At 47.0% G+C, this 25,669-nt stretch overlaps 1 protein-coding gene across 1 annotated transcript in view; it reads left to right on the top strand.

The window, feature by feature from the left end:
* The window catches only part of LOC126527997 (ATPase family AAA domain-containing protein 2-like), a 67,186-nt gene that overhangs the window by 12,564 nt on the left and 28,953 nt on the right, over positions 1–25,669 (top strand). Inside the window, exons 6-14 of the mRNA XM_050175838.3 lie at positions 2,634–2,958; positions 6,965–7,076; positions 9,625–9,841; positions 10,910–11,051; positions 11,971–12,119; positions 12,361–12,609; positions 15,692–15,904; positions 16,923–17,127; positions 18,845–18,965. Coding sequence (XP_050031795.1) covers positions 2,634–2,958; positions 6,965–7,076; positions 9,625–9,841; positions 10,910–11,051; positions 11,971–12,119; positions 12,361–12,609; positions 15,692–15,904; positions 16,923–17,127; positions 18,845–18,965 — 1,733 coding nt within the window. The remainder of the gene's footprint in view (positions 1–2,633; positions 2,959–6,964; positions 7,077–9,624; positions 9,842–10,909; positions 11,052–11,970; positions 12,120–12,360; positions 12,610–15,691; positions 15,905–16,922; positions 17,128–18,844; positions 18,966–25,669) is intronic.

Genomic DNA, 25,669 nt, shown 5'->3' with positions numbered 1-25,669 from the left:
ACGCGTGCTCTGCCAGCAGTGGTCAACAACTGGCGATTCGAAGTGCATGTCGCAATTATTATTATTGCGAAGAGCAACAACAACGGTAAGAAAATATTGCGGCTTGTGAGAGTCGGTGATTCATTCCGAAGCGCCGTAAGCTTTAGCTTTGAAGTGAACTGGAAAAGGCCTAGCTACGATATCGGCGGTGCCGAACGATCAGAGGCGGTGAAGCTGCCGTCGGGGTCAGAGTGACCACTCCTCGGTCGCTGATTTGCCGCTTCGCCGTACGGCTGCCGCACAAATGGGTCCCGGGCCCGTCCTCTCTACGGCAAGGAAATCTCGCCGTTCGTGAGCAAAACCGCCGTCGCACGGGGGCCCGTGAACGGCAAACGGCGTGCGGCGAGTTTCCGTGCCGGTAACGTGGACGGGCCCTCACATTGAGAAAGGCCAAGCGAACGAGAGACCACTCCAAGCTGCCGAACTATGCGAGGAGAGAAGCGGACAACACAAACGTCGCATATGCTGGTTCCTTTTGAAGTCGGCCGGCTAGTGTTACACTCAAACGTGTAAAGGCCCGTCCGTACAGCAACTCGCCGCACGCAGTTTGCCGTTCGCGGGCCGCCGTGCGGCGTTCGTGTTGTCCACTTCTCTCCTCTTGTGTCCGTGTCTGCACGCCTTACCCCTTCTTTGCATTAAGAAAGGATTTCTATATGCCTGTAGCTCGGTCATAGTGGAGGCTATGCTCGGTCGCTCGGCTCAGCAGGCTCCGTAATCGGCATTTCATCGCTACTCATCATACGTCACGTTTTTGTGCTAGTGCGCTATGACGTCAATATTTTCGTTCCTCCTCTGTGACGTAGTAACTGCCGCGCTAGCGATGGGTCTCGACTACGAGAAGGAGTTTTTAATGACTTTTTGGAGCTGAATTAAAATTATTTTGAAATGTTTGCAGCGTCCAATACCTCGTTCTGGGTGTCCTTGCATACGGAAGCAGCCTACAACATGCTTTTTGTAGCCTCAAAATTTGGTGTCCCAACCCCTTTAATATGAACGGAGTTGTAGTGAAGTCTCAAATGTTATCTTGAGACAAAGGAACGACATCACAATAGTGCAAACAATCAGAAGGGCATATATTCCACCTCTTATACAAGGCCAGCTATTTGAATCACAACCAATGGAATATGCTGATGGGCACGCAGCAAATTGAGGAAGTCCGACTCGCGACAACAGGATATTAATCGAATATGTTCACCCCTTGCCAGACACCAGTGCCTAATCGTTCTCTGGGGAACGATTAGACGTTGGGTAAACAACGGTGGGCTATTCGATCGATTGTGCTCGTCTGTCCCAGAGCCCTCCTGTGAATCAAAAGCGTAGGAGTTTGGGCCAGTTGGTATGTCATGTCTTTTTTTAGGCTTGTAGCACAGCTCAGAAAGAGCAAAAAGGAAGGTGGAAGGGGTAATGAAAAGGAATGGAGAACAGAGTGAATGAAAAAAAGGCCCTGCTCTGAAGCCTCTCGCGGGACAGACCCGCAGAACGTACTGATACGCGTACAAGTCCGCACGCTCTGCTGGCCCCTAGTTAGAAAGGAAGACGCTCACTCCCTTTTGTGTCTGAGTAACCCTGCTGTTACGTCTTGTTCGTAACAAACACTCGCGCCATCTCTTATGCTGTTCTGCAATTGCTGGTGGCACACAGCTATCCAGGGAAGCAGGATTATAGGAGAGACGGGAGCCATGTGGGAAAAACATCAGGGGACGCGTGAGAATCGAGCGTCCCTACAGTGTAAAGAGTGCTGTGTTTACTTTTCCCCTTTTCTTTTAACTGATTCGTTGCCCTAAGCTGGCCTGGCACCGATTGCAATGCCATGTTTGTAGCTTTTTTTATCGCATTCTTGTTTTCACAGTACGCTTAAGATAACCCTTCGAGGTTGGCAATTGGCAAAGATGCCTTAGGGCTACAGAAAAGTGATGAACTGGATAGGCAGTATGTGGTAACAGTCGACAGGCAGTATGTGTTAACGGTCGACAGCCAGCAGTATGTGTTAACAGTTTCCTCCTAGGTCTGAAAAGTGTGCACTTGTGTTTGAGCGAGCTCTCGTATAGTAACTCATGGTCATAATTACCCAGTAGCTGGTGTCAAGCTGTCGCGCCTGCTGCAACGTTATCACTGACGTCGTGTGAAGTGGATAAAAAGAAAACTTGGGCCTCAAAAGTCGGAGGAGATCAGCTTTTACGCATGGTTTTAGGTTGCTCTTTGCATGGAGCAAGAATATTTGGCATGCATGTTTACGGAAGCATTTTCTACAGATCGGAAATGTTTTATTTGATCTTTTGAAAGTGTTTTAGCACCTCTTATTACGCAAGTATCTTTGGAACAGTGTTCTACTGGGCAGCTTGTAAATTGTAAGGTGAAATGAAAGGCTGACGCGGTTGCTGGTTGTTCTAGCAATCATGGTAAACCCGATATATTCAGCCGTAATCAGTATTTGAAGGAATCAAATATTAAATTCCCGTGTCAGAAGTTTTGATTCGAAACACTAGTGTTGAACGCTAGTATTCGGAACGGTAGTATTGGGCAAGGTTGAACTAATGGGCCGCCAAGGTTCCATTGCACTTGACAGCTTCTGTTCCTCCCATGCTGCCCTGCAGCATTTCTCGGCAGACGACATGTACTCACGGGTGAAGCGGACACGCCAGCAACACCAGGCGGCGGCTGCAGCGGCCGAAGAGCAGCCGTTCTTCCGCACAAGGAGCTCCCGTCGTGCCGCTGCGGAGGAGCGGCGCGGGCGCCGGCGAGAGGCAGCCGCGGCAGCGGGAGTGGCCGCCAGCGACTCCGAGCCCCGTGGTGGCAGCTCGGGGGTCTCAGGTGACAGCGACGTCGACGACGAGGAGGAAGAGGTGCAGCTGCCTGTGATGAATGGCTACCACCTCCGTCCCAAAAAGCCCGTCACGGAGCGCTTCCAAGTGCCTGTTGGTAAGTGCGCCTCCTGTCAACTTAAACCAGTTTCATACTGTAAGTCATACATCATGGAAATTATTGGCAGTGAGGGGGGGGGGGGAGGTTATTTAATACAATGAAGCCTCGTTACAAAGCTGGAGAGGTTTAACGAAATAGGGTATGTATAGCTAAGTGGAGTTCCCTTAGAGAGATACATATGTGAAAGCTTGTTTTAACAAAATAAGTGCTTTGCTAATGGATATAATCAACTTCATTCATCTCCGAAACCCAAAAATCCTTCACCGTCAGTGCTGAGTAAACACTTGACTGAACCTGAGGTCAGCAGCATCCTTCCCTGCTTTCAACTTTCTCATTAACCAGTGAACATGATTGACATACGAAGCATTTAATATGTAATGCTAGCAGCCAAAAGCGTAGCCCAATTATTTCTTATATCACAATCTGTTTTCTTCACCTAATAATGCATCCCCGGCATAAGCCACCAAGCAACGCAGACTCAGTGGGTCGTGACCGACCATTGAACAAGAGATTCATTGTGTATAAAAGTTTGAGAAGTGTCCTGACCAAACATGACCATCGTAGCCAGAGAATTTCATGTAATTACTAGAGGGGACTGCGGTGTTACTGCTACGGGAGCTGCAAGTGGGGCGGCTGAGCCAGCATGGAAATGATGGGTAGCACAGTAAAAGCTAATTAATTCAGCCCCTGGAAATTTGGGCAATTTGGCGCCCCGTTTCCTCCCTTCAGAAGTGTGCATAGCCCTGTGGTAGCAAACCTTCGTTAATCCAGTGCGAAATTGCGCCCGCACCGTTTAATTTGAACTGGAGGCAAGCCAAGGACGGCACTGGTATACAACTGAAACAAGCTTTCGGAGTATGCATGGCTAGTGTCATCGGTGTCCTGTGAAAGGAGGCGCTGCTAAACGATCAAGGTAGGGATTTGGAGCAGGCATCGCTACTGTCATCGTTGTTGGGCTCGTGCGTGAGGTGCTACTGTGCGGCTGCTCTCTGCCGTGATGGCAGTACCGGCTAAGCATGCGAAGTACACGGTGAAGGACTTCATGACCAAAGTAAAAATTCTCAAGGCGCTTAAAGACGGTGCTTCCAGAGAAGAGGTGATGTGCCAGTTAGAAGTAAAAAGAAGCATGCTGTTGACGCGCATAAAGAATGAGGCACAAGAAGTGGAAGCCTTTGAGAGCAAGAAATTTCATGTAGGTTGGAAGCGATTACGGACTGCAGCCTACCCATCCTTGGAGGAAGCATTTTTTTCGGTGGGTTGCTGCTGCATGTGACAGGGAGCTGCCGTTGAGTGGACCACTTATCTGCGCACCAGGAGAGAACTATGACTTATGAATGAATATTGTTTCGTTCAAGGCGTCGGAGGGTTGTTTAACACGTCTTAAGGACAGCATGGCCTTGTGTTCAGGACCATGTGTGGGGAGAGGGGTGAGGTGGATGAAGAAGTTGTTAAAGAATGGAAAAACATCCTGCTCAAAGAGCATTTGGCAGCCTACAACCCGAACAATGTCTTTAACGCCGGCAAAGCGGTGTTCTTCAAAGTGCTCCTAGATAAAACAATTGCATTCAAAGGGGACCCTTGTACTGGTGGTAAGAAGCAAGGAGCCCGTCACAGTACTGTTGGCAGCAAACATGACGGGCATCGAGCGCCTTCCATTTCTCGTTATTGGGAAGGTGCTGAAACCAAGATGTTTTTACGACATCAAGCATCTTCCTGTCGAGTACCGTGCTAATTCCAAAGCACGGCTGACCTTGGACATATTCCGTGCTTGGCTGCAGGATCTGAATCGACGCTTCAGCACCAATGAACACAAGGTGCTGATGATAGGGGACAGTTGCACTGCACACTGCAACATTTTGAATCTGGAGGCAATCCGGCTTGTGTTCCTTCCTCCCAACACTACCGCTGTCCTTCAACTAATGGACCAAGAATTATCGAATATGTCAAGAAAAGTTTTTGTAAGCAAGTGTTGGAATGCATGCTTCTCTGCATGGACCAGAAGCAGCATTACATCACGCTTCTGAGTGCGATGCATGTTTTGAAGGCGAATACGCTGACAGAAGTGGTGGCAAACTGTTTTAGACATAGTGGATTTGTGTGGGCCGAGACATCTGAAAGAAGCACCAGAAGGCGGCGGCGATGAGGCATTCGTTGGCCTGCTTCCCGACGAAGTTCAGCTTTCCGATTACGTTACAATTGATGACCACATTGTTGCCGGCCAGTTAAGCGAGGATCAGATCAACAGCAATGCCCTCTGTGTGGTGGATGAGGTGCCCAATGAAAACGACCCATGCGAAGAAGTTGCAGTACAGTCGGCTCTCGTTAAAACCGGACCCTGGTAATCCTATGAAAAACTTGTTTTTATCCAAAGTCCGTTATGTTCGGGGTGCCTCACTTCTGAAACTATCATTGCGATGTCTAACAATTTTAATGCAAAGAGTGAGTGATGAACGTCCAAAGTAAAAAAATAAATAAAACTAAAATAACAGTTTCACTCGAAAGGTGAAGTATCCATTGCAATAGCAAATTAAGCTAGATAAGTGCTGCAGCAGCAGCGAGCGAATTGACCTTTGTGCTCTCTCTCGCTTCAACACGAACTAAATGTCGAAAGCACAGCACAGACGAAGCTGCTGGCACTTGGCGCACTTTGTCTACATCGCAGATCGCTTTCAAGATACGATGGCTGCGCCATAACCAGCAGCCGCCAGAGTAGAACCTCCACTCTCTCTCACGTCCCTACCCTGTGCCTCGCGCACGGCAGACAGCGCGTTTCCACTCCGCCTTCCTCCCTCGCCTGCGCGATACTGAGCCACAATCATTGGCTGACCCTTGCAAGTCAGTTGTTAGCTCGTGTTCACATGGCAAAAGTCTGTTTTATACAACTGATTTTGAAATAAAATTGCTTCTAATTTTGTCCGGTGTAGCTGATAGTCCGTTGTAGCACGATCCATTAAAAGCGAACTTCGTTGCATTAATAAAAATAGGTAGAACAAACTAAGGTTGAAATATGGTCTGTTATATCCGAAAGTCTGTTGTACGCGGGTCTGTTGTAATGAGCGTAGACTGCAAAAGGAGCCGCAGATTATCTCGCTGTTTTAGTGGAGTTCTGCTATGATGCTCCATGCGATACGCTTGCACTTGAAGTATTGTCGCACATACGAAAACTAGTTCTTTCCGCCCAACTATCCACGAAAAAACAAACGAGCATTACTGACGTCCTCGCAAAGTAAAGGTACGCAAAAAAAGAATTGTAAACGTATAATTTTTTTTGATTCGATAACTCAGCAATCGGTTAATTCGGAGATTTTTTTTTTACTCCCTTCATATCCGAATTAATGAGCTCTTACTGTACATGGATTTGCCCGAACTTCGTCTGACGTTAAATGGCTTTGTGACTTTGTAAACTAATTTTCAACAAAGTACTGTGTAATAAGTAATGGAATGGACATTATTAAAATTGTCTGACGACAGGATTCACACACAGGAACGCTAGCGCAGAAGCCCAATTTTGAAACTATTAGGCTACGAACACGTGCATCGACAAGACAAGCAGCATGGAACGCCCTTATGAATTCCTCGCAGGCAAGCTACAGTGTTCAGACTCTTGGTGTGTTTCACTTTGGCCACCTTGAGAGGCTGAACTGCTGCAATTTTGCAAGTTTGTTTGCAAGTTTGTGCATGCTCGCAGAGTCTTCTGCACTTTGTATACTGAAATTTAGGACAATGCCTTAAGGCAGACAAAAATGTAATAACAAAGCCACAAGGACATCTGAATCCACAAGCACCAAGATCAGGCAAATCCATGTACTACCCCTTAATCCCGTGGTGGCTGGGCGATTGCAGCAATGGAGTTTCCTCTGGTAATTATTGCAGAAAACTTGATGATCGTAGCTACCAGTTTAGGTCTCCCATTGTGGCTTTGTGTGGTTTACTGCAAGAAAAATTGTTCATCTGTTAAGTGGGACTTGTCTCTACAAATGTTCTCGTCGCGATCTGTGTGCAGCGGAGACAAAGCGGTCCAAGCGGATAGCCAGCATCTTCCACACACCAAAGCATGATCGGCGGAACCGGTCTTCCTACCATTCTCCTGCCCACAGGAGTCCCATGTACAGAAGGTGAGGATGCCAAAAATGTTCAATGCTGTCAGTACCTTTTCAACTTACTTGAACTTCGTTATACACTGCAGTCCACTTTTAACAATAACACACGTAATGATACTGTCACCAATGGATTTTTTGGACTGCGAGAATTCTGACTTTAATGGATATTCCGGACTTAATAAGTGCACTGTCAGGATTCCCATTGAGCTAAAGCATTTGTGCAACTGATTTTTTTGACATACTTGGGCCCCAAAGTTAGATTTTTCGTATTTGTTCATGGACCACCATGTATTTAGAACCTCTATACAACAAAGTGTGTTTATACAGTTAAACCTCAATATAACGAAGGTGATAAAATCGTCAGTTTGGTTCAACATATCGAAATTCAACTTTTTCTACTAATAAGTGCAGTCGCCAGTGGATTTTTCTTACACGGAAGGGGTTGCACAATATTCGGGATTATCGGGCAGTCAGAAAAAAGCTAATTTAAATGAGAAAAAAATGTATTTTGTTGAATTTAAAAGGTGGTAACAAGAAAATACGGTTTCTCTGCCGGCTATATAAATAACGTTATTTCTCTCTCTCTCTCCTGCCGTGTCTATTACATCCTCACATTGGCAGTACCAAGCAAGGCCAGCCACGCTTTCGTGTGTACTTTGCCCCCATGGTTGATAGTGTTGCCAGCATGAAAACTGCCGGAAGCGGGAAGCAAATGCTTCATTTACGCGTCTCCGAATCTCGAGATACACAGCCTCCAGTGCTAAACGCATGGGAAGAGACAGTGCACATGATGCCACGCCATTTTGTCCTGCCTACTCTATGCACATGCGGCAGATTACGTCTAAAACAGAGTGCACAGGCTGCATATGTGCTCAGCTGTGCTGGTAGCCATGTTCAGTCACGGCTGTGCTTGAAAGAGACGTGCGCCAAACTGCTCCCCCGCTTTCTCTTCCCGTTCCCTTGTACACACTTGATCACGTTACCACGAGTGCGCTCCCCTCCCGCCCTTTCCCCTTGTTCGCGCGGTAAGACAGCGCTTATCAAGCCACCATCCTTCTCGGCTCACTCTTGTACGATTTCACTCGCACCAAAGCATACTGCACATGGGGCATGATAGCATCTTATTGTACTTTTACTTTATCCGGCACGTGAGGCTGCTCCGCTTTGGCGGTCGCTCTTAGTTTCGGAGTGAGCAACTTGAGAGGCGAGTTTAGCAGGGAAGAAGTTTGGGCGTGTTGGTAGTTCAGTCGTAAACTGGGATACAGAGCGCAAAAAAATGACACAAGGACGAAGCAGGAACACGGGACGAGCGCTGACCCGTGTTCCTGCTTCATCTTTGTGTCGTATTTTTTTTTGCGCTATGTATCCCAGTTTACAATTGAGAGGTGATTCAACCATTTGACTGGCTGTGTCTTTGGAAGTTCCCATTTATTATCTTTGTATTCCTTCGCAGCTCCAGTGAAATTCTGTTACAGTAAAGCCTCGTTAATTTGGATTTCAGGGGACTGAAAAAAAAAATTTTGAATTTAGTTAATGTTAAATTATCGCGGGTGCCAAGAAAGCGATAAAAGCTTACTACAACATGCTTTTATTTACTAAATGAATCAGCAAATCCTATTTATTTTCTGAACAAAAGCAGGGCGGAAGCTAAAATTATCATCATCTCGTGGCTGATTGGCTCTCGCAGCATCAAAGGCTGCTGTCCTCTGCAGCTGTGCAGAGTCAAAGCGAAACTGCTGTTTACCGCAACTTCTGTGGATGAAACCGTGGCCGCGATCAACACGAACGTAGACGGCGATCTTGTAGTTTTGAAGGCATGTGGCTGACACATCCACCGATTAAAAATGAAGCTGCTGCTGTCGCAACCGCTGTGAATGAAACTACAGTGGCTATTGATGGCGACCACACAGTTATGAGCATAGTGTTAGCTGCGGCGGTAAATGCCAGAATAAAGGCTTTAAAGGAACGAATAGGCGTTAATGGTTCCGGCATTAGCATTCACGTATGATTTTCACTGATGACTATGGCAGTGCGGCCTCGTGCACTTGGTTTCAGTTGGATGCTGGAGCCTTTTTTGCTCTATTGTGTCGCACATTTGCAGCGTGGCGCGCTCGCTGAGCCCCAAGAGTGCTCAAAATTAACCAATGTGAGGCCAAATATGCCAGAATTAACGAGTCTGATTGCATTGCATAATGCATGCGCCTGCCAGGACAGGGGAGGAGTCCTTTTTTCCAAAGTAGAGAGGGTCGAATTAACAAGGTTTTTCTGTATAGAAGTTCGTTATACCAAGGTTTAATTGTATCCGTAATTGCCCTATCGAGGTTCGTCTGTAATGCCAAAGGCACTGGCAAGCCCTCTGCAAAATTCGCTAGATTTTACAGAAGCCCTGCTTTTTGCACCTACTCGATTACTTGGACCTCCACACTTCAAGACGCGCGGGGCAACACCCATCAGTTGTAGTTTTCGTCAGCTCCGAGGACACAAGTTGTAACAGTCCTCCCTATTTGAAAGCCATGCCGAACGCAGCCTGCGTTGAACGAAATCGCCTCTCGTTCCGACGCAGGAAACGTCACGCCACGCACAACAGCTCCTCGACGAGCAGTTCGAGCGACGACGAGCGGCGTTTCGAGCGGCGCAAGGCACGCAGCATGGTCCGCGCCCGGAACCGGTGCCTGCCATTCAACTTCCAGGAGAAGGACCTCTTTGAGGGCGTGCTCCGTGACCGAGCCAAGATCGGCTCCAGCCTGGCTGACGTGGACCCCATGCATGTCGACAAGGAGGCAAGTGTCGTACCCCGATTTGAGCCTCCGCTGCGCGGAGTTTCCTACTGAAAATAGGCGGTGTTCAAAACGTGGCGACCGTGATGTGCTTCCGACTCCTGCAATTACTTTTGGTGCTTGCAGCATGCTGCAGCATGACCTTTGAGATTGTATTTAGTTACTGTGGGAGAGCCATCTCTGCGGTAACAGTTTGGACACCACCTGTTACTTAGAGTGGAGTTGATAACTCTCCTGGATATCTCATAATGTTTGCTAATTTGGGCTTATTGTCTGATTTTACGAATGAAACGTTAACTTACAAAAGATAATGAAATGCATTTAAAAAGAAAAAAAAGAAATTGGGATTGTACCTGCAATGCCCCAGAACTATCGTCCAATCTTATTTATTCTCTCCGACTGCCGAAGTGCTCCATGACATCTACGGTGCTGAAGGGAAACTATCTTTAGTGTTCTTGTATATTCTTATTATATAGAGGAAACCTAATCATTATTAATGAAGTGCCTGTGTGTCTCGCAGAAGATGTGGCCTCAGTTCTAACTTACAAAAAAAAGTGCATGCTATTCCCCACTCCCCGCTACTATCACCGTGTGTGGGATTTTCGATGAATTTTAACATTCATAAGGTGACAGGTATACTACTGGCAAAAAGAAAGAAACGAAGCTTTGTTTACCGCCACCAAAGGGATTTGAGCTCATGTCTCTGCGACAATGCGTACTTGGAAGCTGAATGTGCTGACCATTGGGCAATCATGCAGCTTTGGAATTTGGAAATTTCTACAGGGCTTTGCACGCCGCAGAGGCTCTAAAAGGGGCAACATCCGTACGTGTGTTTCGTAGGCCACAACAGGCAATACTGTAGTATACAAAGACCATTCCATGTGCATCACAAAGTAGTTGTTCTTCAGTTCTAGAGTGGTGTCCAATGCGAGAATTTCTTGCTGTCGCCGATAAACGAGGTCAGAGCTGGTGGAATAGCTGAAGTTTGCCGATTATTTTTCCCCAATCACTTTTCTTGTGGAAGGGAGGTTCGGTGCTTGACAGATTTAAAATGTGGGCCTTAATGCGCAGGTCATGTTTGACCGTGTCGGTGGGCTGGACAGTCACATTCGGCAGCTCAAGGAGATGATCCTTTTCCCGCTCATCTATCCCGAAGTTTTCGAGCGCTTCAAGATCACCCCACCACGGGGTGTGCTCTTCTACGGACCCCCTGGTAAGTTCCTGTGCGTCCCATTGCAGTGCAGTGACTCGATTGTTCTTTATTTCTGACTTCATTGTGCAACAGGGCAATTATATTTTTCGCTTCTGTGGCAGTTTTATGTTGGACTGAGTTAGGCGCAGTGTTGCGGAAGCTTAGGTGCTTGCCTATTTGTAGTTCTTAGCGTTGCAACATTTCAGCATAGAGAGAGAGCCCTCTAAAAAGAAAAAAAAGAAGAAAAAAAAAGTCTGTGTAATCAGGTAGCATCATGTGAACAAATGTGTGTGGAAAGATAATTACAGTTGGAGCCTTGCTATAACAAATTATGGGTATAATGAAGTCAGTTGAACATTTAAATGCCATTATGAGCATGTAGCGAGTATACAGTTATAATGAATATCAGATCAAATAAAGGCATCTTAGCATCAGATTGGACATCATGATAATGAGGTTTGACTGTAGCTAGGGGGGTAAACTCATTAATGTGGAAAGCATGCTTGCCCTCCTGTCATTGCAATAATGATCGGGAGATTACGATGGAACAGTCGGCCTTTAAACCACCAGGTGGCGGTAGCATACAAGGGACCCTGAGTAATTAGGATGTTTGCAGCGTTATGCGGCCACCGCATAAAACAAGTGTTTATCCTCTTACACAATATTATTTCTGTGCTTTGGTACTTGGTATGTTCTCACAGTGCGGATATCAGTATCTGGTCTGTCTACCTGTGTGGCCTCTTTGGTGTACGACCATTTTGATTCTCGCTGGCTAAATGTAGCGGCCGTCAAGTTCAGTGGGCCAACAGCCTTTTCATGGGCTGTCAGAACCCTGGAGGATCACATTGCGAAGGCTCCCATTGCATTGTTTGTAGGCTCCCTCCACCACCAGTGCTGTTTGTTCTGTGTTTGCCACAAATCGCTTGCGTATGCATTGCAGGCACTGGCAAGACGCTGGTGGCACGAGCGCTGGCGAACGAGTGTGCACGAGGCGACTCGCGGGTGGCCTTCTTCATGCGCAAGGGTGCCGACTGCCTCAGCAAATGGGTTGGCGAGTCCGAGCGACAGCTGCGCTTGCTCTTCGACCAGGTGAGGCCATCACTGTGAGGATGCGGCGGAGATTCGGGCACTCGTGACCTGAAATGTACGAATGCTTGCTAGAATCACTGAACGGAAATGTGGCGCTGCCATTATTCCAGCCTACAGGGAAAACGGCAACTCATCTTACAGTTCTTGTCAGTTCGGCTGTGTTGTGTGGTAGTTGAACGACATTTGTTTGGCCTTTTACATTGCCAAGTGCTCACTGAAGTAATTTCGTGACACCTCACAGGCCTACTCCATGCGTCCGTCCATCATCTTTTTCGATGAAATCGATGGCCTGGCACCCGTGCGGTCAACGCGGCAGGACCAGATCCACAGCTCCATCGTCTCCACGCTGCTCGCCCTGATGGATGGCCTCGACTCCCGGGGCGAGGTGGTCGTCATTGGGGCCACCAACCGCATCGACGCCATCGATCCCGCGCTACGACGGCCGGGCCGTTTCGACCGCGAGTTCCACTTTTCGCTGCCCTGCCATAAGGTAAGTGTGCGTGGCAAATTAGTTTGGCAGAACCTTACCAGGTGGTAGATGGGTTGTGGAAGGGGAAAATTGGTCATCCACTTGGGCTCCAGCACGAGGCTACAAAGAAAAGCCATAACGGTTTCTCAAAAGCAAGGCTTCGCAGTGGAAGAAAAATGAATCAGGGTACAGGATGGAAACCTGGGACCAATGCCTTTTTGGGGTTGTCACATATCTAGTGTCCTTGTGCTTCCAGTTATTGATTAATATGGCTTTGCTCTGTGATCTGCTAGCCTGCTGGATAGTTCAGAGTGTAGAGCTACCACTGTGTATAGGCATTGGTGTTGGGTTCGATCCCCAGACCAGGACAAATTTTTCTTCAACTATGAAAGTGTCTGAATAAAGCTGTGTGGGTTCCCTTTGTAGCTTCGTGCTATAGTAAGATAAAAAAAATTTTCTTCGAGCTAAGTATCTGAGTGGACCCAGTGGTCCTTGCTATAGTATATTCAAAACCAAAGTTATCAGAGGCCGAGATTTCAAAGCTTTGTTATGGTCATAAGCACTGTCATTGGCCATTAACTTTGACTGATCATGTGTTTATCTTCAAGATTGGCTGGCGCTTGTTACGAACTGTTCCAACTTGCAAACAGCTTTATGAATGCCGACCCTGCTCTGTATACTGAATGTTGTGCAAATAATGTTGTTGAACCCGGATGGATCGAACCCACATATAACGAATTAGTGTATATATTTAACAGCTGTAAAATCCCTCTGAAAATTTTTGTATGAAATGCTTACTTTATAAATTGAATTACCTATTTATCGAACTTTTTTGTTGCCCCCTTCAGGTTCAGTATGTCCGGGTTCGGCTGTATTTGATTATGAGTGGCTCTTTGAGCTGAACTGCCGACTTGGTTGCACTCATATTTAATGTAGGGGTAGCACTTTGGGTTGTATACATATTTTAGTACCATGTTTTGGTAGCAGTACCAGCCGTTTTTGTTTGGTATAAGCCCAGAGGAGTAAACGTCATTTGCAACAATGCGTGATTAGAAAGTGATTGCCGCCCAGTGAAAGTAGTAGTTGTGCCTCCTCTCAGTTGGTGTAGAGCATTTATTTTTGCTTGATTGGACCCCCGTCCTCAATTGATTTAGCCTTTGCCATAATCACCATGAATGTGTTGTGAAATGTTGTTTGTTGTTTTCTCAAAACAGCATTTTCGATGGTGTGCCACTTTTGGAGGGCTGCTATCTCGGGTTCTGCTTATCCTAACGCAGTAATCAGCCGGAAAGGTAGACAATTGGAGAGTGCAGTAGGCTTATAATGTGAGCAAATATTACAACAGAAATTTTGAGAAAGTAATGTTTTTATCCAAGGTGTTAATATGGGCTCTCGTTAAAAAGATTGGCGTGCTGTAACTTGGGCCCAAATCAGTCTAGATCATTGTTATTGTAGCACTGCAAACTCTTCGTCATTCATCATCATTTTGCTGCGCCGCTCACCTTCATAACAGCCAGCATTTCAGAAAGAGCTCGCCTCCAAACTAGTATGCACAAAAGACATTTATTAGTACTTCATAAACTACTTGTTACAAAGAAAAATCAATTGCATATTTGAAATCAGCATGCCAAACTACTGAAGTAATGCAAGTTTGATAGAAATGCACTCGTAAAAAGAAGATAAGTGCTGTCTCCCCTTGAATAACGCCCAGGAACAGACGTGATAGCAGCTGGAGGTAGCAGCTGACATGAAGTGAGCCCCAAATGTAACTGGGCCACCAGTTAACTGGTCAAGGGGAAGCATATGCACATTTGACAGTAATGTGCGCTATTTTCATTGTTATTAGATTCCAGTTCATTTTTTTCCCCAAAAGATGAAGCGCCAACAATGACGGCACACTAGGAAGGAACAAAGACAGGACAAGGCGCCTTGTCCTGTCTTTGTTCCTTAGTGTGCTGTCACTGTTTGCGCTTCATCTTTTTAAAGTTATGAACCAACTAGCCCTACAACGTGTTCTACTGCTTCCAGTTCGCTTGTAACCATTTCATAGTTGGGAGGAGTCGGCATGGCTTTCGCTCTTGCAGCTAGCAAACCTGGCTGCGATTTCACAGCGATGTTTTAGGCTCAATTTTGTGCCGCTATCACACACGGTTCACCGCCAGCGGAGCCCATTGATTGCGCAGGCAGGGCGTCAGTCTGACCACTGACGAAGTGTGAAAAGGAATAGCATCGGAAAAATGCATCACTATGAAATCACTGCCCTAACCAAGCAATCAACCATTTGATTGGTTGGGCAGGGATACTCTTTGAGTGACTGAACATCATCTGTGCTCTACTGGATTTGTGGATAAGGGAGTGAGCATCCGGCTCATTGTGGATAGTGGCACAGTTTCCCAGGACACTAAAGAGAAGCACTAAATCAGTTTGACAGATTGAGCATTATTCCAGAACTTCATTTTGTTACCTTTGTGGGTAGAGGTTGTGAGGTCTCAAGCAAGCTCTCGGGGCCAAGGAACCGGCAACACAGTAGTGGAAACAAGCCGCGTGAGGAAGCTGTATTCTGGGACACATGACTGCCATGCAGGAAAAACATCAAGGGAGGCGAGTGTGCCGAGCGCTACACAGGATTACCAGAAGATAGTAAAGATTAAACTTTCAAAATTTTTTTCGTGCACTGAAACCACAGCACCAGTACATAAGAGGGAGGGCACAGATTTCGAAGTTTTTCTCTTTTTTTTTTGTATTTGGGCTGTTCTGGTGTAGCAAAAGTTATTGAAACTTGCTAAATTGGCCTTTGGCTCCTTCAGAGAACTGTTCAGCCCATCTTTACTGTTCAAAACATAGTGCACTCGATGAGATGGCATCGAAATTTATGATGTCGCAGTGAGCTGGTGCGGGAACTTCAAGGTGGCACTGCCTACCATCTTTCGTTATTTTCTTTTTCTTTCTTGTCAAGCCCTTTATTACGGTAAGAGCAATTTTATTGGTATTGCAGGAGGGACTTTTAACTAATATATCTCGACAAATTTTTCTTTCGTGTCCTTTCACAAAGCCTCCTCATCCATATTTTCCAATCTTTCCTGCACGTTGCCGCGCTTTGCAGGCACGCCTCAGCATACTCCAGATCCACACACGCGACTGGCATCCGGCCCCAAGCCAGGCGTTGCTCTCAGAGCTGGCCGCTCGCTGCACGGGCTACTGCGGGGCCGACCTCAAGGCGTTGTGCTCGGAGGCTGCCCTGGTGGCTCTGAGGCGCAGCTTTCCCCAGATCTATGCCACCAAGGAAAAGCTGCAGCTCAACATCGACACCGTGCAGGTGGGCACTTCAAGCGATACTGGCAGCCATGCGTGACGTGACGATGCTATTGATGGCTGATGAACATTGTCGCTTACAGTAAACCCTCGTTACAACGAAATAGCTTTATTTGAAGTTTTTCCTCCTCCTGCGCCACTGCGACTTTCCTTTATTTCCTCCGCGTTTAGTGAGATACTTCTTATGACAAGGTCGGGTATCCGGTCCCAACGACTACGTTGTGGGTGTTTTACTACATGTGTGTCCTCTCTTCTAAATGCTAGCCACTACTAGTAATTTTGATAATTTCACTGATGCATAGCAAGTGACTGATAGTTGACTATGGAGTGGAACCTTAATGTACGGATGTGAAGTAGATATAAAATGTTTCACGCCGATAAAAACTGTGTGCAATGAATATTTGCTTATAATGAATATTGGATATAATAAAGATAGGATAGCGTGAGGGTTGAAAAGCAACTGTTTTCAGGTGAGTCTCTGGCTGCTTCATTTTTACACTCGTGCACTGCTTCAGTCAACAGTGCACGAGCAGGACGGGAATATATGGCGCGATTTATTTTACGTGGGAATGTAAGTTAAACAAGAACACCAATTGCAAGACATTTCAGTGTGGCCACGGTCAGGTGGTGGTGGTGTTGACGTCATTTGCACAACCTTTGTCAATCGCCAGTGTGAATGCCGCCTTATTCCGGGGTCTGTTTTGTTGCAATAGCATGCATACTGGACAATTAAATAAAAATAAAGATTCTGAAAGCTTTGTGTGCCAAAACCACAATCTCATCACGAGGTACTCTGTTGTGGGAGACTCCGGATCAATTTTTGACCACTTGGGGTCGGTTCCCTAAATGTGCAGCTAAATCCGAGTAGACCATCCTTTTTGCATCTCGCCCCCATCGAAATGCAGCCGCCACGGCCAAGATCAAACTTGCGACCTTGAGGTCGGCAGCGTAACGTCGTAGCCACTGGGCTACGGTGATGGCTAGCTCGTAGTGGACACATCCCTGTGCCTGCGTCTGTGCAGATCCTGCCGGAGGACTACGACCGAGCCATGCGCAAGATCGTGCCGGCCTCGCAACGCTGCGGCGCCTCGCCGGCGCGCCCGCTGAGCACGACCGTGCGGCCCCTGCTGTGCCAGCTGGTGGAGAAGGCCCTGGTGTACCTGCAGAATGCCTTTGCCGCCGGCCTGCACAAGTCGTCCATAACGCAGCGACTCACCGGCCAGGACGGTTAGTTGCAAGGGCCCCCCAACCCGGTGGAGTGCCGGTTAGTGCACCCAGGGCGGATGGTCTCTCTTGAAGCGAATTCTCTGCGCGTCGAAAATTTTGCGGCCAGAAACAACAAATTGAAAACGCCCTTGATTTTTTCTGCTTGCCATGTTTTTGTACCAACGGAGAGTCGTGGGGATTTGTTAGTACTTGGACAAAGATGGCAGCCTGGCAACAGTGGACAAAATGGTGATGCTCAATCCACGAGGTGGATTGCGCACCACTACATGGTACCTATTACTGTTTTACTTTACTATTATGCTCAGTGCCATGGATTACTATTAATGCTCAGTGCCGTGAATTAATGCCCCTCCATTCATGTGCTGTTGCCCCTTTTTGCTAAGTAGCACCGATCTTGTCCACCAGTGTCCTAAATGTCTTCATTGTCTGAATGATAGTTTGAAGCACACATGGCTTTGTTTTTCTGGCTGTGGCACAAGCATGTGACCCAGAGGTGACCTGTAGCAGCTTGCACAGAGCTGGCAGGGGGCAGAGACAGTAACGGCAACAAAGTAATAGTCATAATTAATGCTAAAACACTCATAATAATGGGCTTAAATGCTAGTGAAATGGTCGACATGATCAAATTTTTAAAATTCCTAATGCACTTTTTTTCTTCATCATTTTCACTTTTCTTAATCTCATGGCGGAATATTATGAAGAAATATGCCGAGGAAGTTAAGAGAATCGCACTTCAATGAAGCGTTGTCGAAACAGAAGAAAATATATTTTGGGAGTTGCCATACCACTGTGTACTGCACGACTTTTCGTTGATGCAATGCTGCGACCTTGATATCGCCCTTAAACACAACAGATAGGGGCTTAAGATAGCCGCAGCGCAGTATTTTTTCATGCGGAAATAAAATCATAAAAGGCAAATGGGAAAAGAGAAAACTAGCGTTGCAATTCGTTACTGCATACCAAGCTCTCCAATTGGCTGATGCAGGTTTGAATCGCTGGTGTGCTTGTTCTTTGGCAGCGGTGAGCTGAACGTTTTGTGTGTTACGAGACTGACATTTCAAGATCTGCCTGGTTATCCTGCACTTCCTTCATTGTTCCGTCTTAGCTGCTGCCCGATAGTGATCAGCATATGATTTGTGCAAGATAAGAGATCTGCTTGCTTTTCTTGTGGTGGCAAAGCTATTTCATATTGTTGTGTATGCAATCTGATGGGTACAAAGTTAGTTTCATTGGGTGAAAAAGACTGAAAGCAGAGGTAATAAGGCTGCCCATGGGGAAGTGAATGCCAGATTTTCACACAGCACGATGGACGCGCAAGTGTCATCATGACGACACGCTCATATGTGACTGCTGGCTGCTAATAATGTTGCAAGACATTTGAAAACTACTGACAAGCTGCATGATACTGCTAAAGAAAGCCATGGATTGCATGGAAATGTAAAGAAAACATGACCTTTCTGCCAAAGGACTGCTGTCCCGGCAGCTTTTAACGTCTCTAAGGCTTTCTTGCAATCATTCTGACAAACGAAATTTTGGGCAACACTTTTAGTTTAGCTTTAGTTTTAGTTTAACTTTTAGTATTTGGCAGTTTCTGTCAGTGATCCCTTTGCCATTTCACAACCGATGAAGCTAGAATCGCTCTGTATAGGTGTGATGTTTGCATAGCTTGAGTTCCGCTTGTACTTCAAATATTCCTTTCTTTTTTTTTTTTTTTCAGGCAATCAGAGTGACGACAGCAGTGTGGTCTCCGATGATGAAGCCATGAACGGAGTCTGCAACTCTGCAGTCGACCTCGCTGAGAAGGTCGCGGGCACCGGAAGCATCATTCCAAGTATCAGGTGAGGGTCACTTATTTATTGTAGCATTTCTTGCGGGATGCATTTGATGGAATTTTTATTTATGCGTTTCTTTCTTGACCAGCACAAGTGCATGTGCATATACCGCATTTTCACGAATATAACACAAATCTAGTTCTCTTTTTCTTTTCTTTAAAATTTTGGGCCACTTATCTCGCGTTGTATTCGAGTTCGTAGCGTTAATCTTACGCAGTTCTTTAATTTTCACCTGCTGCCGCTTCGCCTTGCGCAAGAGCAGTAAGCTGGGATTTGCTACTGTGCATTTTTCGCGGTCTTTCTTTTCCTGATTTAGAGTTACTTGGTGCTGCATTAAGTGGTTATGGCTAATTATTGCAACCTTGAGCAAGACTACGGTAGTATTTTGGTGATGTGATCACGCCTGATACGAATTTCCCGAAAGTCCATTACAACGTGGTAAATTTCTAAGGTTTCGAACCGGTTTTCTAAATGCGGCAGATATTACACTTGAGTGCCGGCGTGATGGTCGGCAGCGGCAGAGACTGGCCGTTGTCCACTTCTGTTGTTAGGACGACGTACGTCACTCTGCCTTGACTCCACCTGCACGATTCCCCTCGCCTCCTCCCCCCCCGAAAAGGATGAAGGAATGGGGTAAAAACCCTTCTGCTTAGTGTATTATCACGCAACTTGTTGACCATTTTCAAACAGCATGCAATTTTATCAAGAGCGGGCAATCACATGCAACTCAATCTTGCCGCATCAGCAAGATCGTCGGCATTGGCTTCAATGAGTTCAGCTTCAAAACTTTTCTACCTTTGCACCTGTTGGATTGTACGGCCTTATCATAACCTTATCACCATCGGCCAGGAGCTAGGATGCAGCAGCGGAAGAAACTCGAGGTAACCGGGCATACCTTGAAATGTTGGCCTTGGAACATGTGAAGTGTGCAATTTGCTGGTGCCACAATGTGCACGAGACGTGCACCAGTGATTCAAATTTGCATTGGACAATAGGAATGCTGCCTATGTGCCACGTGACTGCCGTAACGAATTGCAACGCTGGTTTTCCCTTTTCTCGCTTGCGTTTGTTATTTACAGTAGAACCCCGCTGTTACGTTCCTCACTGCTACGTTTTCTCGGCTGCTACGTCGTTTTCATCTGGTCCCGGCATAGTTACCATAGGATGCAATGTATAAGGAACCCCGCTGTTACGTAGTAGATGTCAAAACGTTCCCGCATGATGTGTCGCAACGCGAACCCGCCTGGGCTAAAGTAGGCAACGCGCTTCAACCGCCATGTTGACTTTTGACGAGTTTTGACCGGGCTTGGCCGGGCTTGGCGATGGAACTCTCTGCAAGAAGCCGCACGCCAGTTCGAGAGGCCGCCACTAGGTGGCCATTAGTGAAAAATGCTCTCACTATCATCACTGTGATTACGGTCCCCGCATGGCATGGCGTGCCGCATGGTTTGTTGGACGGGTCGACTCGCGGAGGAAGGAAACTCGGGAGAGGCCCTGACGTCACTCTTGGTGAAGCTATATTTAAAGGGAAGCCTGAAGTTGGCGTTGCTCATGGCGTTGCTCCGCCTATCGGGCCAGCTCTCCTCTCTTGTTTACATTTCTCGCGAAACCGCGCTGCGCGCTACCGGGCCGCTCGGACGCGTGCGCTCCGCAGCAATACTTAACAATCGTTAGCATGATTACGCCAAAGGGGGCAAAATTTCCCGTGGATATTCCTTCGTCCGTTGCCATTGCCGTGTCGCGGTGATGACGAGGAGCACAAGCCGCATGATGCCGGGGAGTTGCCAAATCCTAGCTTTGGAGAAGCCGTCGCGGCTCTGGACCTCCTCCGCAGGTACGTTGCACCTCACAGCGACGTTGACAGCAATGCGGCCTTCCAGGCTATTGAGAAACGTGTGGTGATTTCTAGCGAGCGAAAGAAACGGCAAGCCACCATTCTAGACTATTTTAAGTTCTAAGCGCACTCTGTGGAAATAAATTGTCTATAGTTGAAGCTGCACTTTTTTTCATTCATTTTCGGAGCTTTCCTCACTGTTGCGTTTTCCCGGCTGTTACGTTTTTTTTCCTTGGTCCGGTGAAAAACGTATGAACGGGGTTCCACTGTATATATCTGCATGGAGAAATACAGCTGTCTGAATGTCATCTCGTTTTTACGGTGATACCAAGATGGCGGCACTGCTTCAACGGAAAGCCACGTTTGCGCAATCAGTGGTGCTATAGCACACCCCAAAGCCCAATTTTCTTTCCAGTTGCTAAGACAGCACGCTGAAAAAGAGCAATTTCCTCTATTCCTGCTACGTATTTCTTTCAAATACAGTGGAACCTCGTTGATACGTTCCCATCATGTACGTTTTCCCAGTGCCAGCGTTTGCAATTGATAACACAAAAAATGACCCAATAGAGTTTGTTAATTTTTTACCAGTGCATATGTTCCCAGAAAACACTGTTTTCGGCACCAGCGTTCAGCACGTTGCTACACTGTGATCGTATATATTTTCCGGCCTCTAGATCCCATGTAAACAAGGAAATGCAATAGGCACGCCTGATTGAGAACAGCATGTACAATCTACGCTTGTTACAATGGACCCACGTACAAAACTTTCGGATGTAACGGACCACATTTCTGCCTTAGTTTGTTCTACCAATTTTATTAATGCAACGAAGTTCGCTTTTAACGGACCGCGCTACAATGCACTGTTGGCTACAGCAGACGAAATTAGTGGCAATTTTTTTCGGTATTTGGTGTATAAAACGTGCTTTTGCTTTGTCGACATGGGCAGACAACTGACATGCGAGGGTCAGCCGACAATCGCGGTTCCATATCGCGTGCGCAAGGGAGGTAGGTGGGGCGGAAAATGCACTGTCTTCTATTGTACACGAGGTATGGGTGTGGGGTGAGGGAGGCAAAAGGGGGTTTCTACTCCAGCGGCAGCTGCTTACAGCGTGGCCGCCGTATGTTGAAAGTGATCTGCAATGTGGACAAATTGCTCGCCCGCACGGGCCCTGTCTCTTGAAAGCGACCTGTGATGTGGACCAAGGGCTCGCCCGCATGGGCCCCGTCTCTTGAAAGCGACCTGCGATGTGGACAAAGTGCTCGCCCGCACAGGCCCTGTATCTTGAAAGCGACCTGCGATGTTAACAAAGTGCGCCTTCGCCATATCTTGAAAGCGATCTGCGATGTGGACAAAATGCGCCCCCGCCATAACTTGAAAGTGATCTGCGATGTTGACAAAATGCACCCCCGCCGTATCTGGGAAGCGATCTGCGATGGTGGACAAAGTGCTCACCCGCATGGGCCCTGTATCTTGAAAGCAATCTGCCGTGTGGACAAAGTGCACTCCCACCCTATCTTGAAAGCGATTTGCGATGGGGACAAAGTGCTCAGCCTCACGGGCTTTGTATCTTGAAAGTGATTTGCGATGAGGACAAAGTGCACTCCCACGCGTGCGCAATATCCTGAAAGCGATCTGCAATGTAGACAAAGTGCGCGCCCGCGAGGGGCCACCGTATCATGAAAGCGATCTCAACGACCCGTGTGATGCTTTGCATTATGTAGATGTAAAAATAGTTGTCTGTCAAATTTTTTGTCAGCTACATTGAATCGTATGTTTTTTCTCTAGTTTTTTTTTTTTCAGAAACATACGAACGAGGTTCTTGTGTATTTCACGATTAGATAAAGGAATGCCTTAGGATTGCAGGAATAAAAAGCTATATATACAGTCGCCGACCGTTTATTCGGACCTCACGGGGACCGCGGAAATGTCCGAATAAACAGGTGTCCGAAAAAGCAGATTAAGAAAAAAAAAATGAAATCCTTTATTTCCACGCACTTATTCGGGCTCGGCATTAGGCTTGAAGAAATCGTGAGTGCGCCGTTGCACGCTGTTCCGTTTACGCGCAATCAGATAACCCTGAATCTCGGAGAGGGTCGCACGGTCACTATAGGCGGCTGAAAGCACAGTCACTGCTTGTGCACGCTCCGCATGCGACGGCAGCGTAGCACATGGTGCGTCATCTTCCGACTTGGAGTCATCGTCCGGCGGTGCAGCATAGAGAATGGGTGCAGCAGAAACCTGACGAATGATCTCGCCGTCGTCGGGTTCTGCGCATGTCAGTACAGCAGTGTCAGCACCTGTGAAACTGTCAAATGAGACGGTGTCCGGAATCGCAATGCAACCACTGCGCAGGTCTCGGCAGAATATTTTCCGCGTCAGTAGGGAGCATATCGGAAGGCGACAAATCTTAGGCCTCCCGGCACCCGCTTGCCGGCATTCCCCAGCGCAGTCTGCGCAGGCACTGTCGGCGCCATTACACACTCGACGCGATGTTTCCGTACGCCGCGTTGGAATACCGAAACCTCGACACAGCACACAAAGCAAACACCACCGTGCCGACACCAGTCGCACAAACGAAAAACGCGGCCTGTTCGCAGCGTCGTGCGCGAAGGAAACAAATCAGCTGCTGAATTGTCTTGACATGGCTTACTAAGCTGAAACCGGAACTGCTGTACGGCCACTCTATCGAACCAGGCAGAAACGATGATGATGAGCGGGGATTTCCAGTAGCGCCACTTCGTGGGGCAGCAAGGAGGCTCCGTTCAAAACAAAAATGGCGTTCAGCAAGTCGAACAATGCGCCGGTCAGAGTCGGTGCATGATGCCCTCGATCGAGTTGGCTCAAGCAGTGTCCGAAAAATCAGACGAGAGGTTGCAAGGTGTCCGAACTTTCGGCAGTTGTTATACATTATGGTCTATGGGGAGAACGGCGGTGCCGCGAAGCTGACCGAATAATCGGGCATGTCCGAATTTTTGGAGTCCGGAAAATCGGTCGGCGACTGTATAGGAAATTTTCAGCAAGGTGACCATTTTATATGTGTGTCCTTCCTTAACTTCCTTTTTTTTTGTTTTTGGGTGAAATGAATTTCAGGTGATATGAATTCCTGCACTGAAATTGGGCTTACAATCGCCTGTGCCGTGCAATCAGATACAATACCAAAACCACCTTTGCAACATGTGTACACTTTACCACATAACACAGAGGTGTTGCACAAAAGCCGACTAAAGTAAACAATGTGGCGAAGCTCACTTTAGGGAACTGTTCGCCATTGGGCAACGATTTCTTTAATGCGTAAGCATTTCTGTGCCTACTGAATCAGAAAACCCCTCCTTCTGTCACATGAGACGAGATCGCTTTCAAGATAGGGCCAAGCGGATTGACCTTCATGCTGCCTCTCGCTTCAATGCCAATCAAGCTGCTAGAACACAGCACACACGAAGCTATGAACACTCAGCGCACTTTCAAGATAGGGCGTGCGCGGCCGTGCCATACGTAGCCGCCGCCGGAGTACGGTCGATCACGGTTGATAATAGTTCCACATCGAGAGGAGGCAGTGTCATCGACCACGTCTACATACGAGGTGTACCAAACATGACGCTGTTTAATTACTTCACATACTACGGCATGCATTGACCGGTGTTCATCTTCCACAAAGCAGCGGCATCATCTAAATGCACCATCGTATAACATGATGAACATTGCTACTACTCTTCTTAGTCGTCTAATGATGGTCTCAGTTAACATTTCGGTGTTGCAACCATGCTTCTCCGTTTCCAGATTCTTTCGCGGTGTTTCTCGCAGTTATGCCGAAGACAGCGGCATACGATGGTGAAACAGCGGGCGATTCATGGCAAATGCTTACGCATCATCTAGATAAATCCCGCAGGCGATTGTGCGTGTAACATTTTGCTAAACAGTCAGGTACATGTTAGATTTCTGCTTCGTTTAGGAGCTTTAATGTCATTTATACGTTAGACACATAGAAAGTGAGCCCACATTTGATTTGGAGCCATGTTGACATTGGGCAAATACTGCCAAATGAACCAGCGGTGTGCTTTGGAATTTTTTCTGCATCTTGTTTAGTTCGACCCGCTGGATAGTTCGACCAGTTTTGCCAGTTCAGTCGCCATCAAATTGACGGAAGCCAACTGCATATATATATATATATATATATATATATATATATATTTATGAGAGATTGAAAGTGCCCCTTCACGTTATATCTATGGTTGCTTTATTACGCGCAATTCTGGTAAGTGCATGTGCATACAAATGCAGGAAACAAACAAACACGGTCTTTCGTGTGCTTGTGTATGTGCTTGGAGCGGGAATGTAGAAATAAAATACCGCCTGTAATCTGGACACTGTTGTGTCCACCCATAATACAGGTTAAGGACTATTCCTTCGAAGGAAGCCTGTCTCTTTTCTTGAAAGGCATAATTAAATGACCCCAATGCAGTGGTCACTAATCTCGTTTATTTATTTGCCGTTATAGTTCTGTGTGACACTTTGCAACATGAAGTGAAATGGCAGAGTAAGAAAATCCAACGGTCTCGATATCTTTATGCTAGTCAGGATCGTACGAAGAAAACAACGAAGCCTTAAAAGGCATAGGCACAATGAACTGTTACATTTCATTAAAATGTCAAAATAATGATGTAAGGGGAAACGAGAGGCAACAAAAAGACGACTTGATGCAGGTGGGACCAAAATCCACGCCTCCCGCATTAGGCGGGGCAGCGCTTTACAACTTAAAACTGTTGCGGCAGTTCATCGTCCCATCAACCTTCCTAGATACTTGTGCATGTGCGGAAGAATAGGCGCCAGAGTGCCAGCAAGCGCCACTTACGGCCAAGCGTTGTCTAACCAAGTGTT

The sequence above is a fragment of the Dermacentor andersoni genome, chromosome 9 (genome assembly GCF_023375885.2).
Source record: "Dermacentor andersoni chromosome 9, qqDerAnde1_hic_scaffold, whole genome shotgun sequence".
Classification (NCBI taxonomy): domain Eukaryota; kingdom Metazoa; phylum Arthropoda; class Arachnida; order Ixodida; family Ixodidae; genus Dermacentor; species Dermacentor andersoni.
This window is presented reverse-complemented; position numbering and strand designations above follow the sequence as displayed.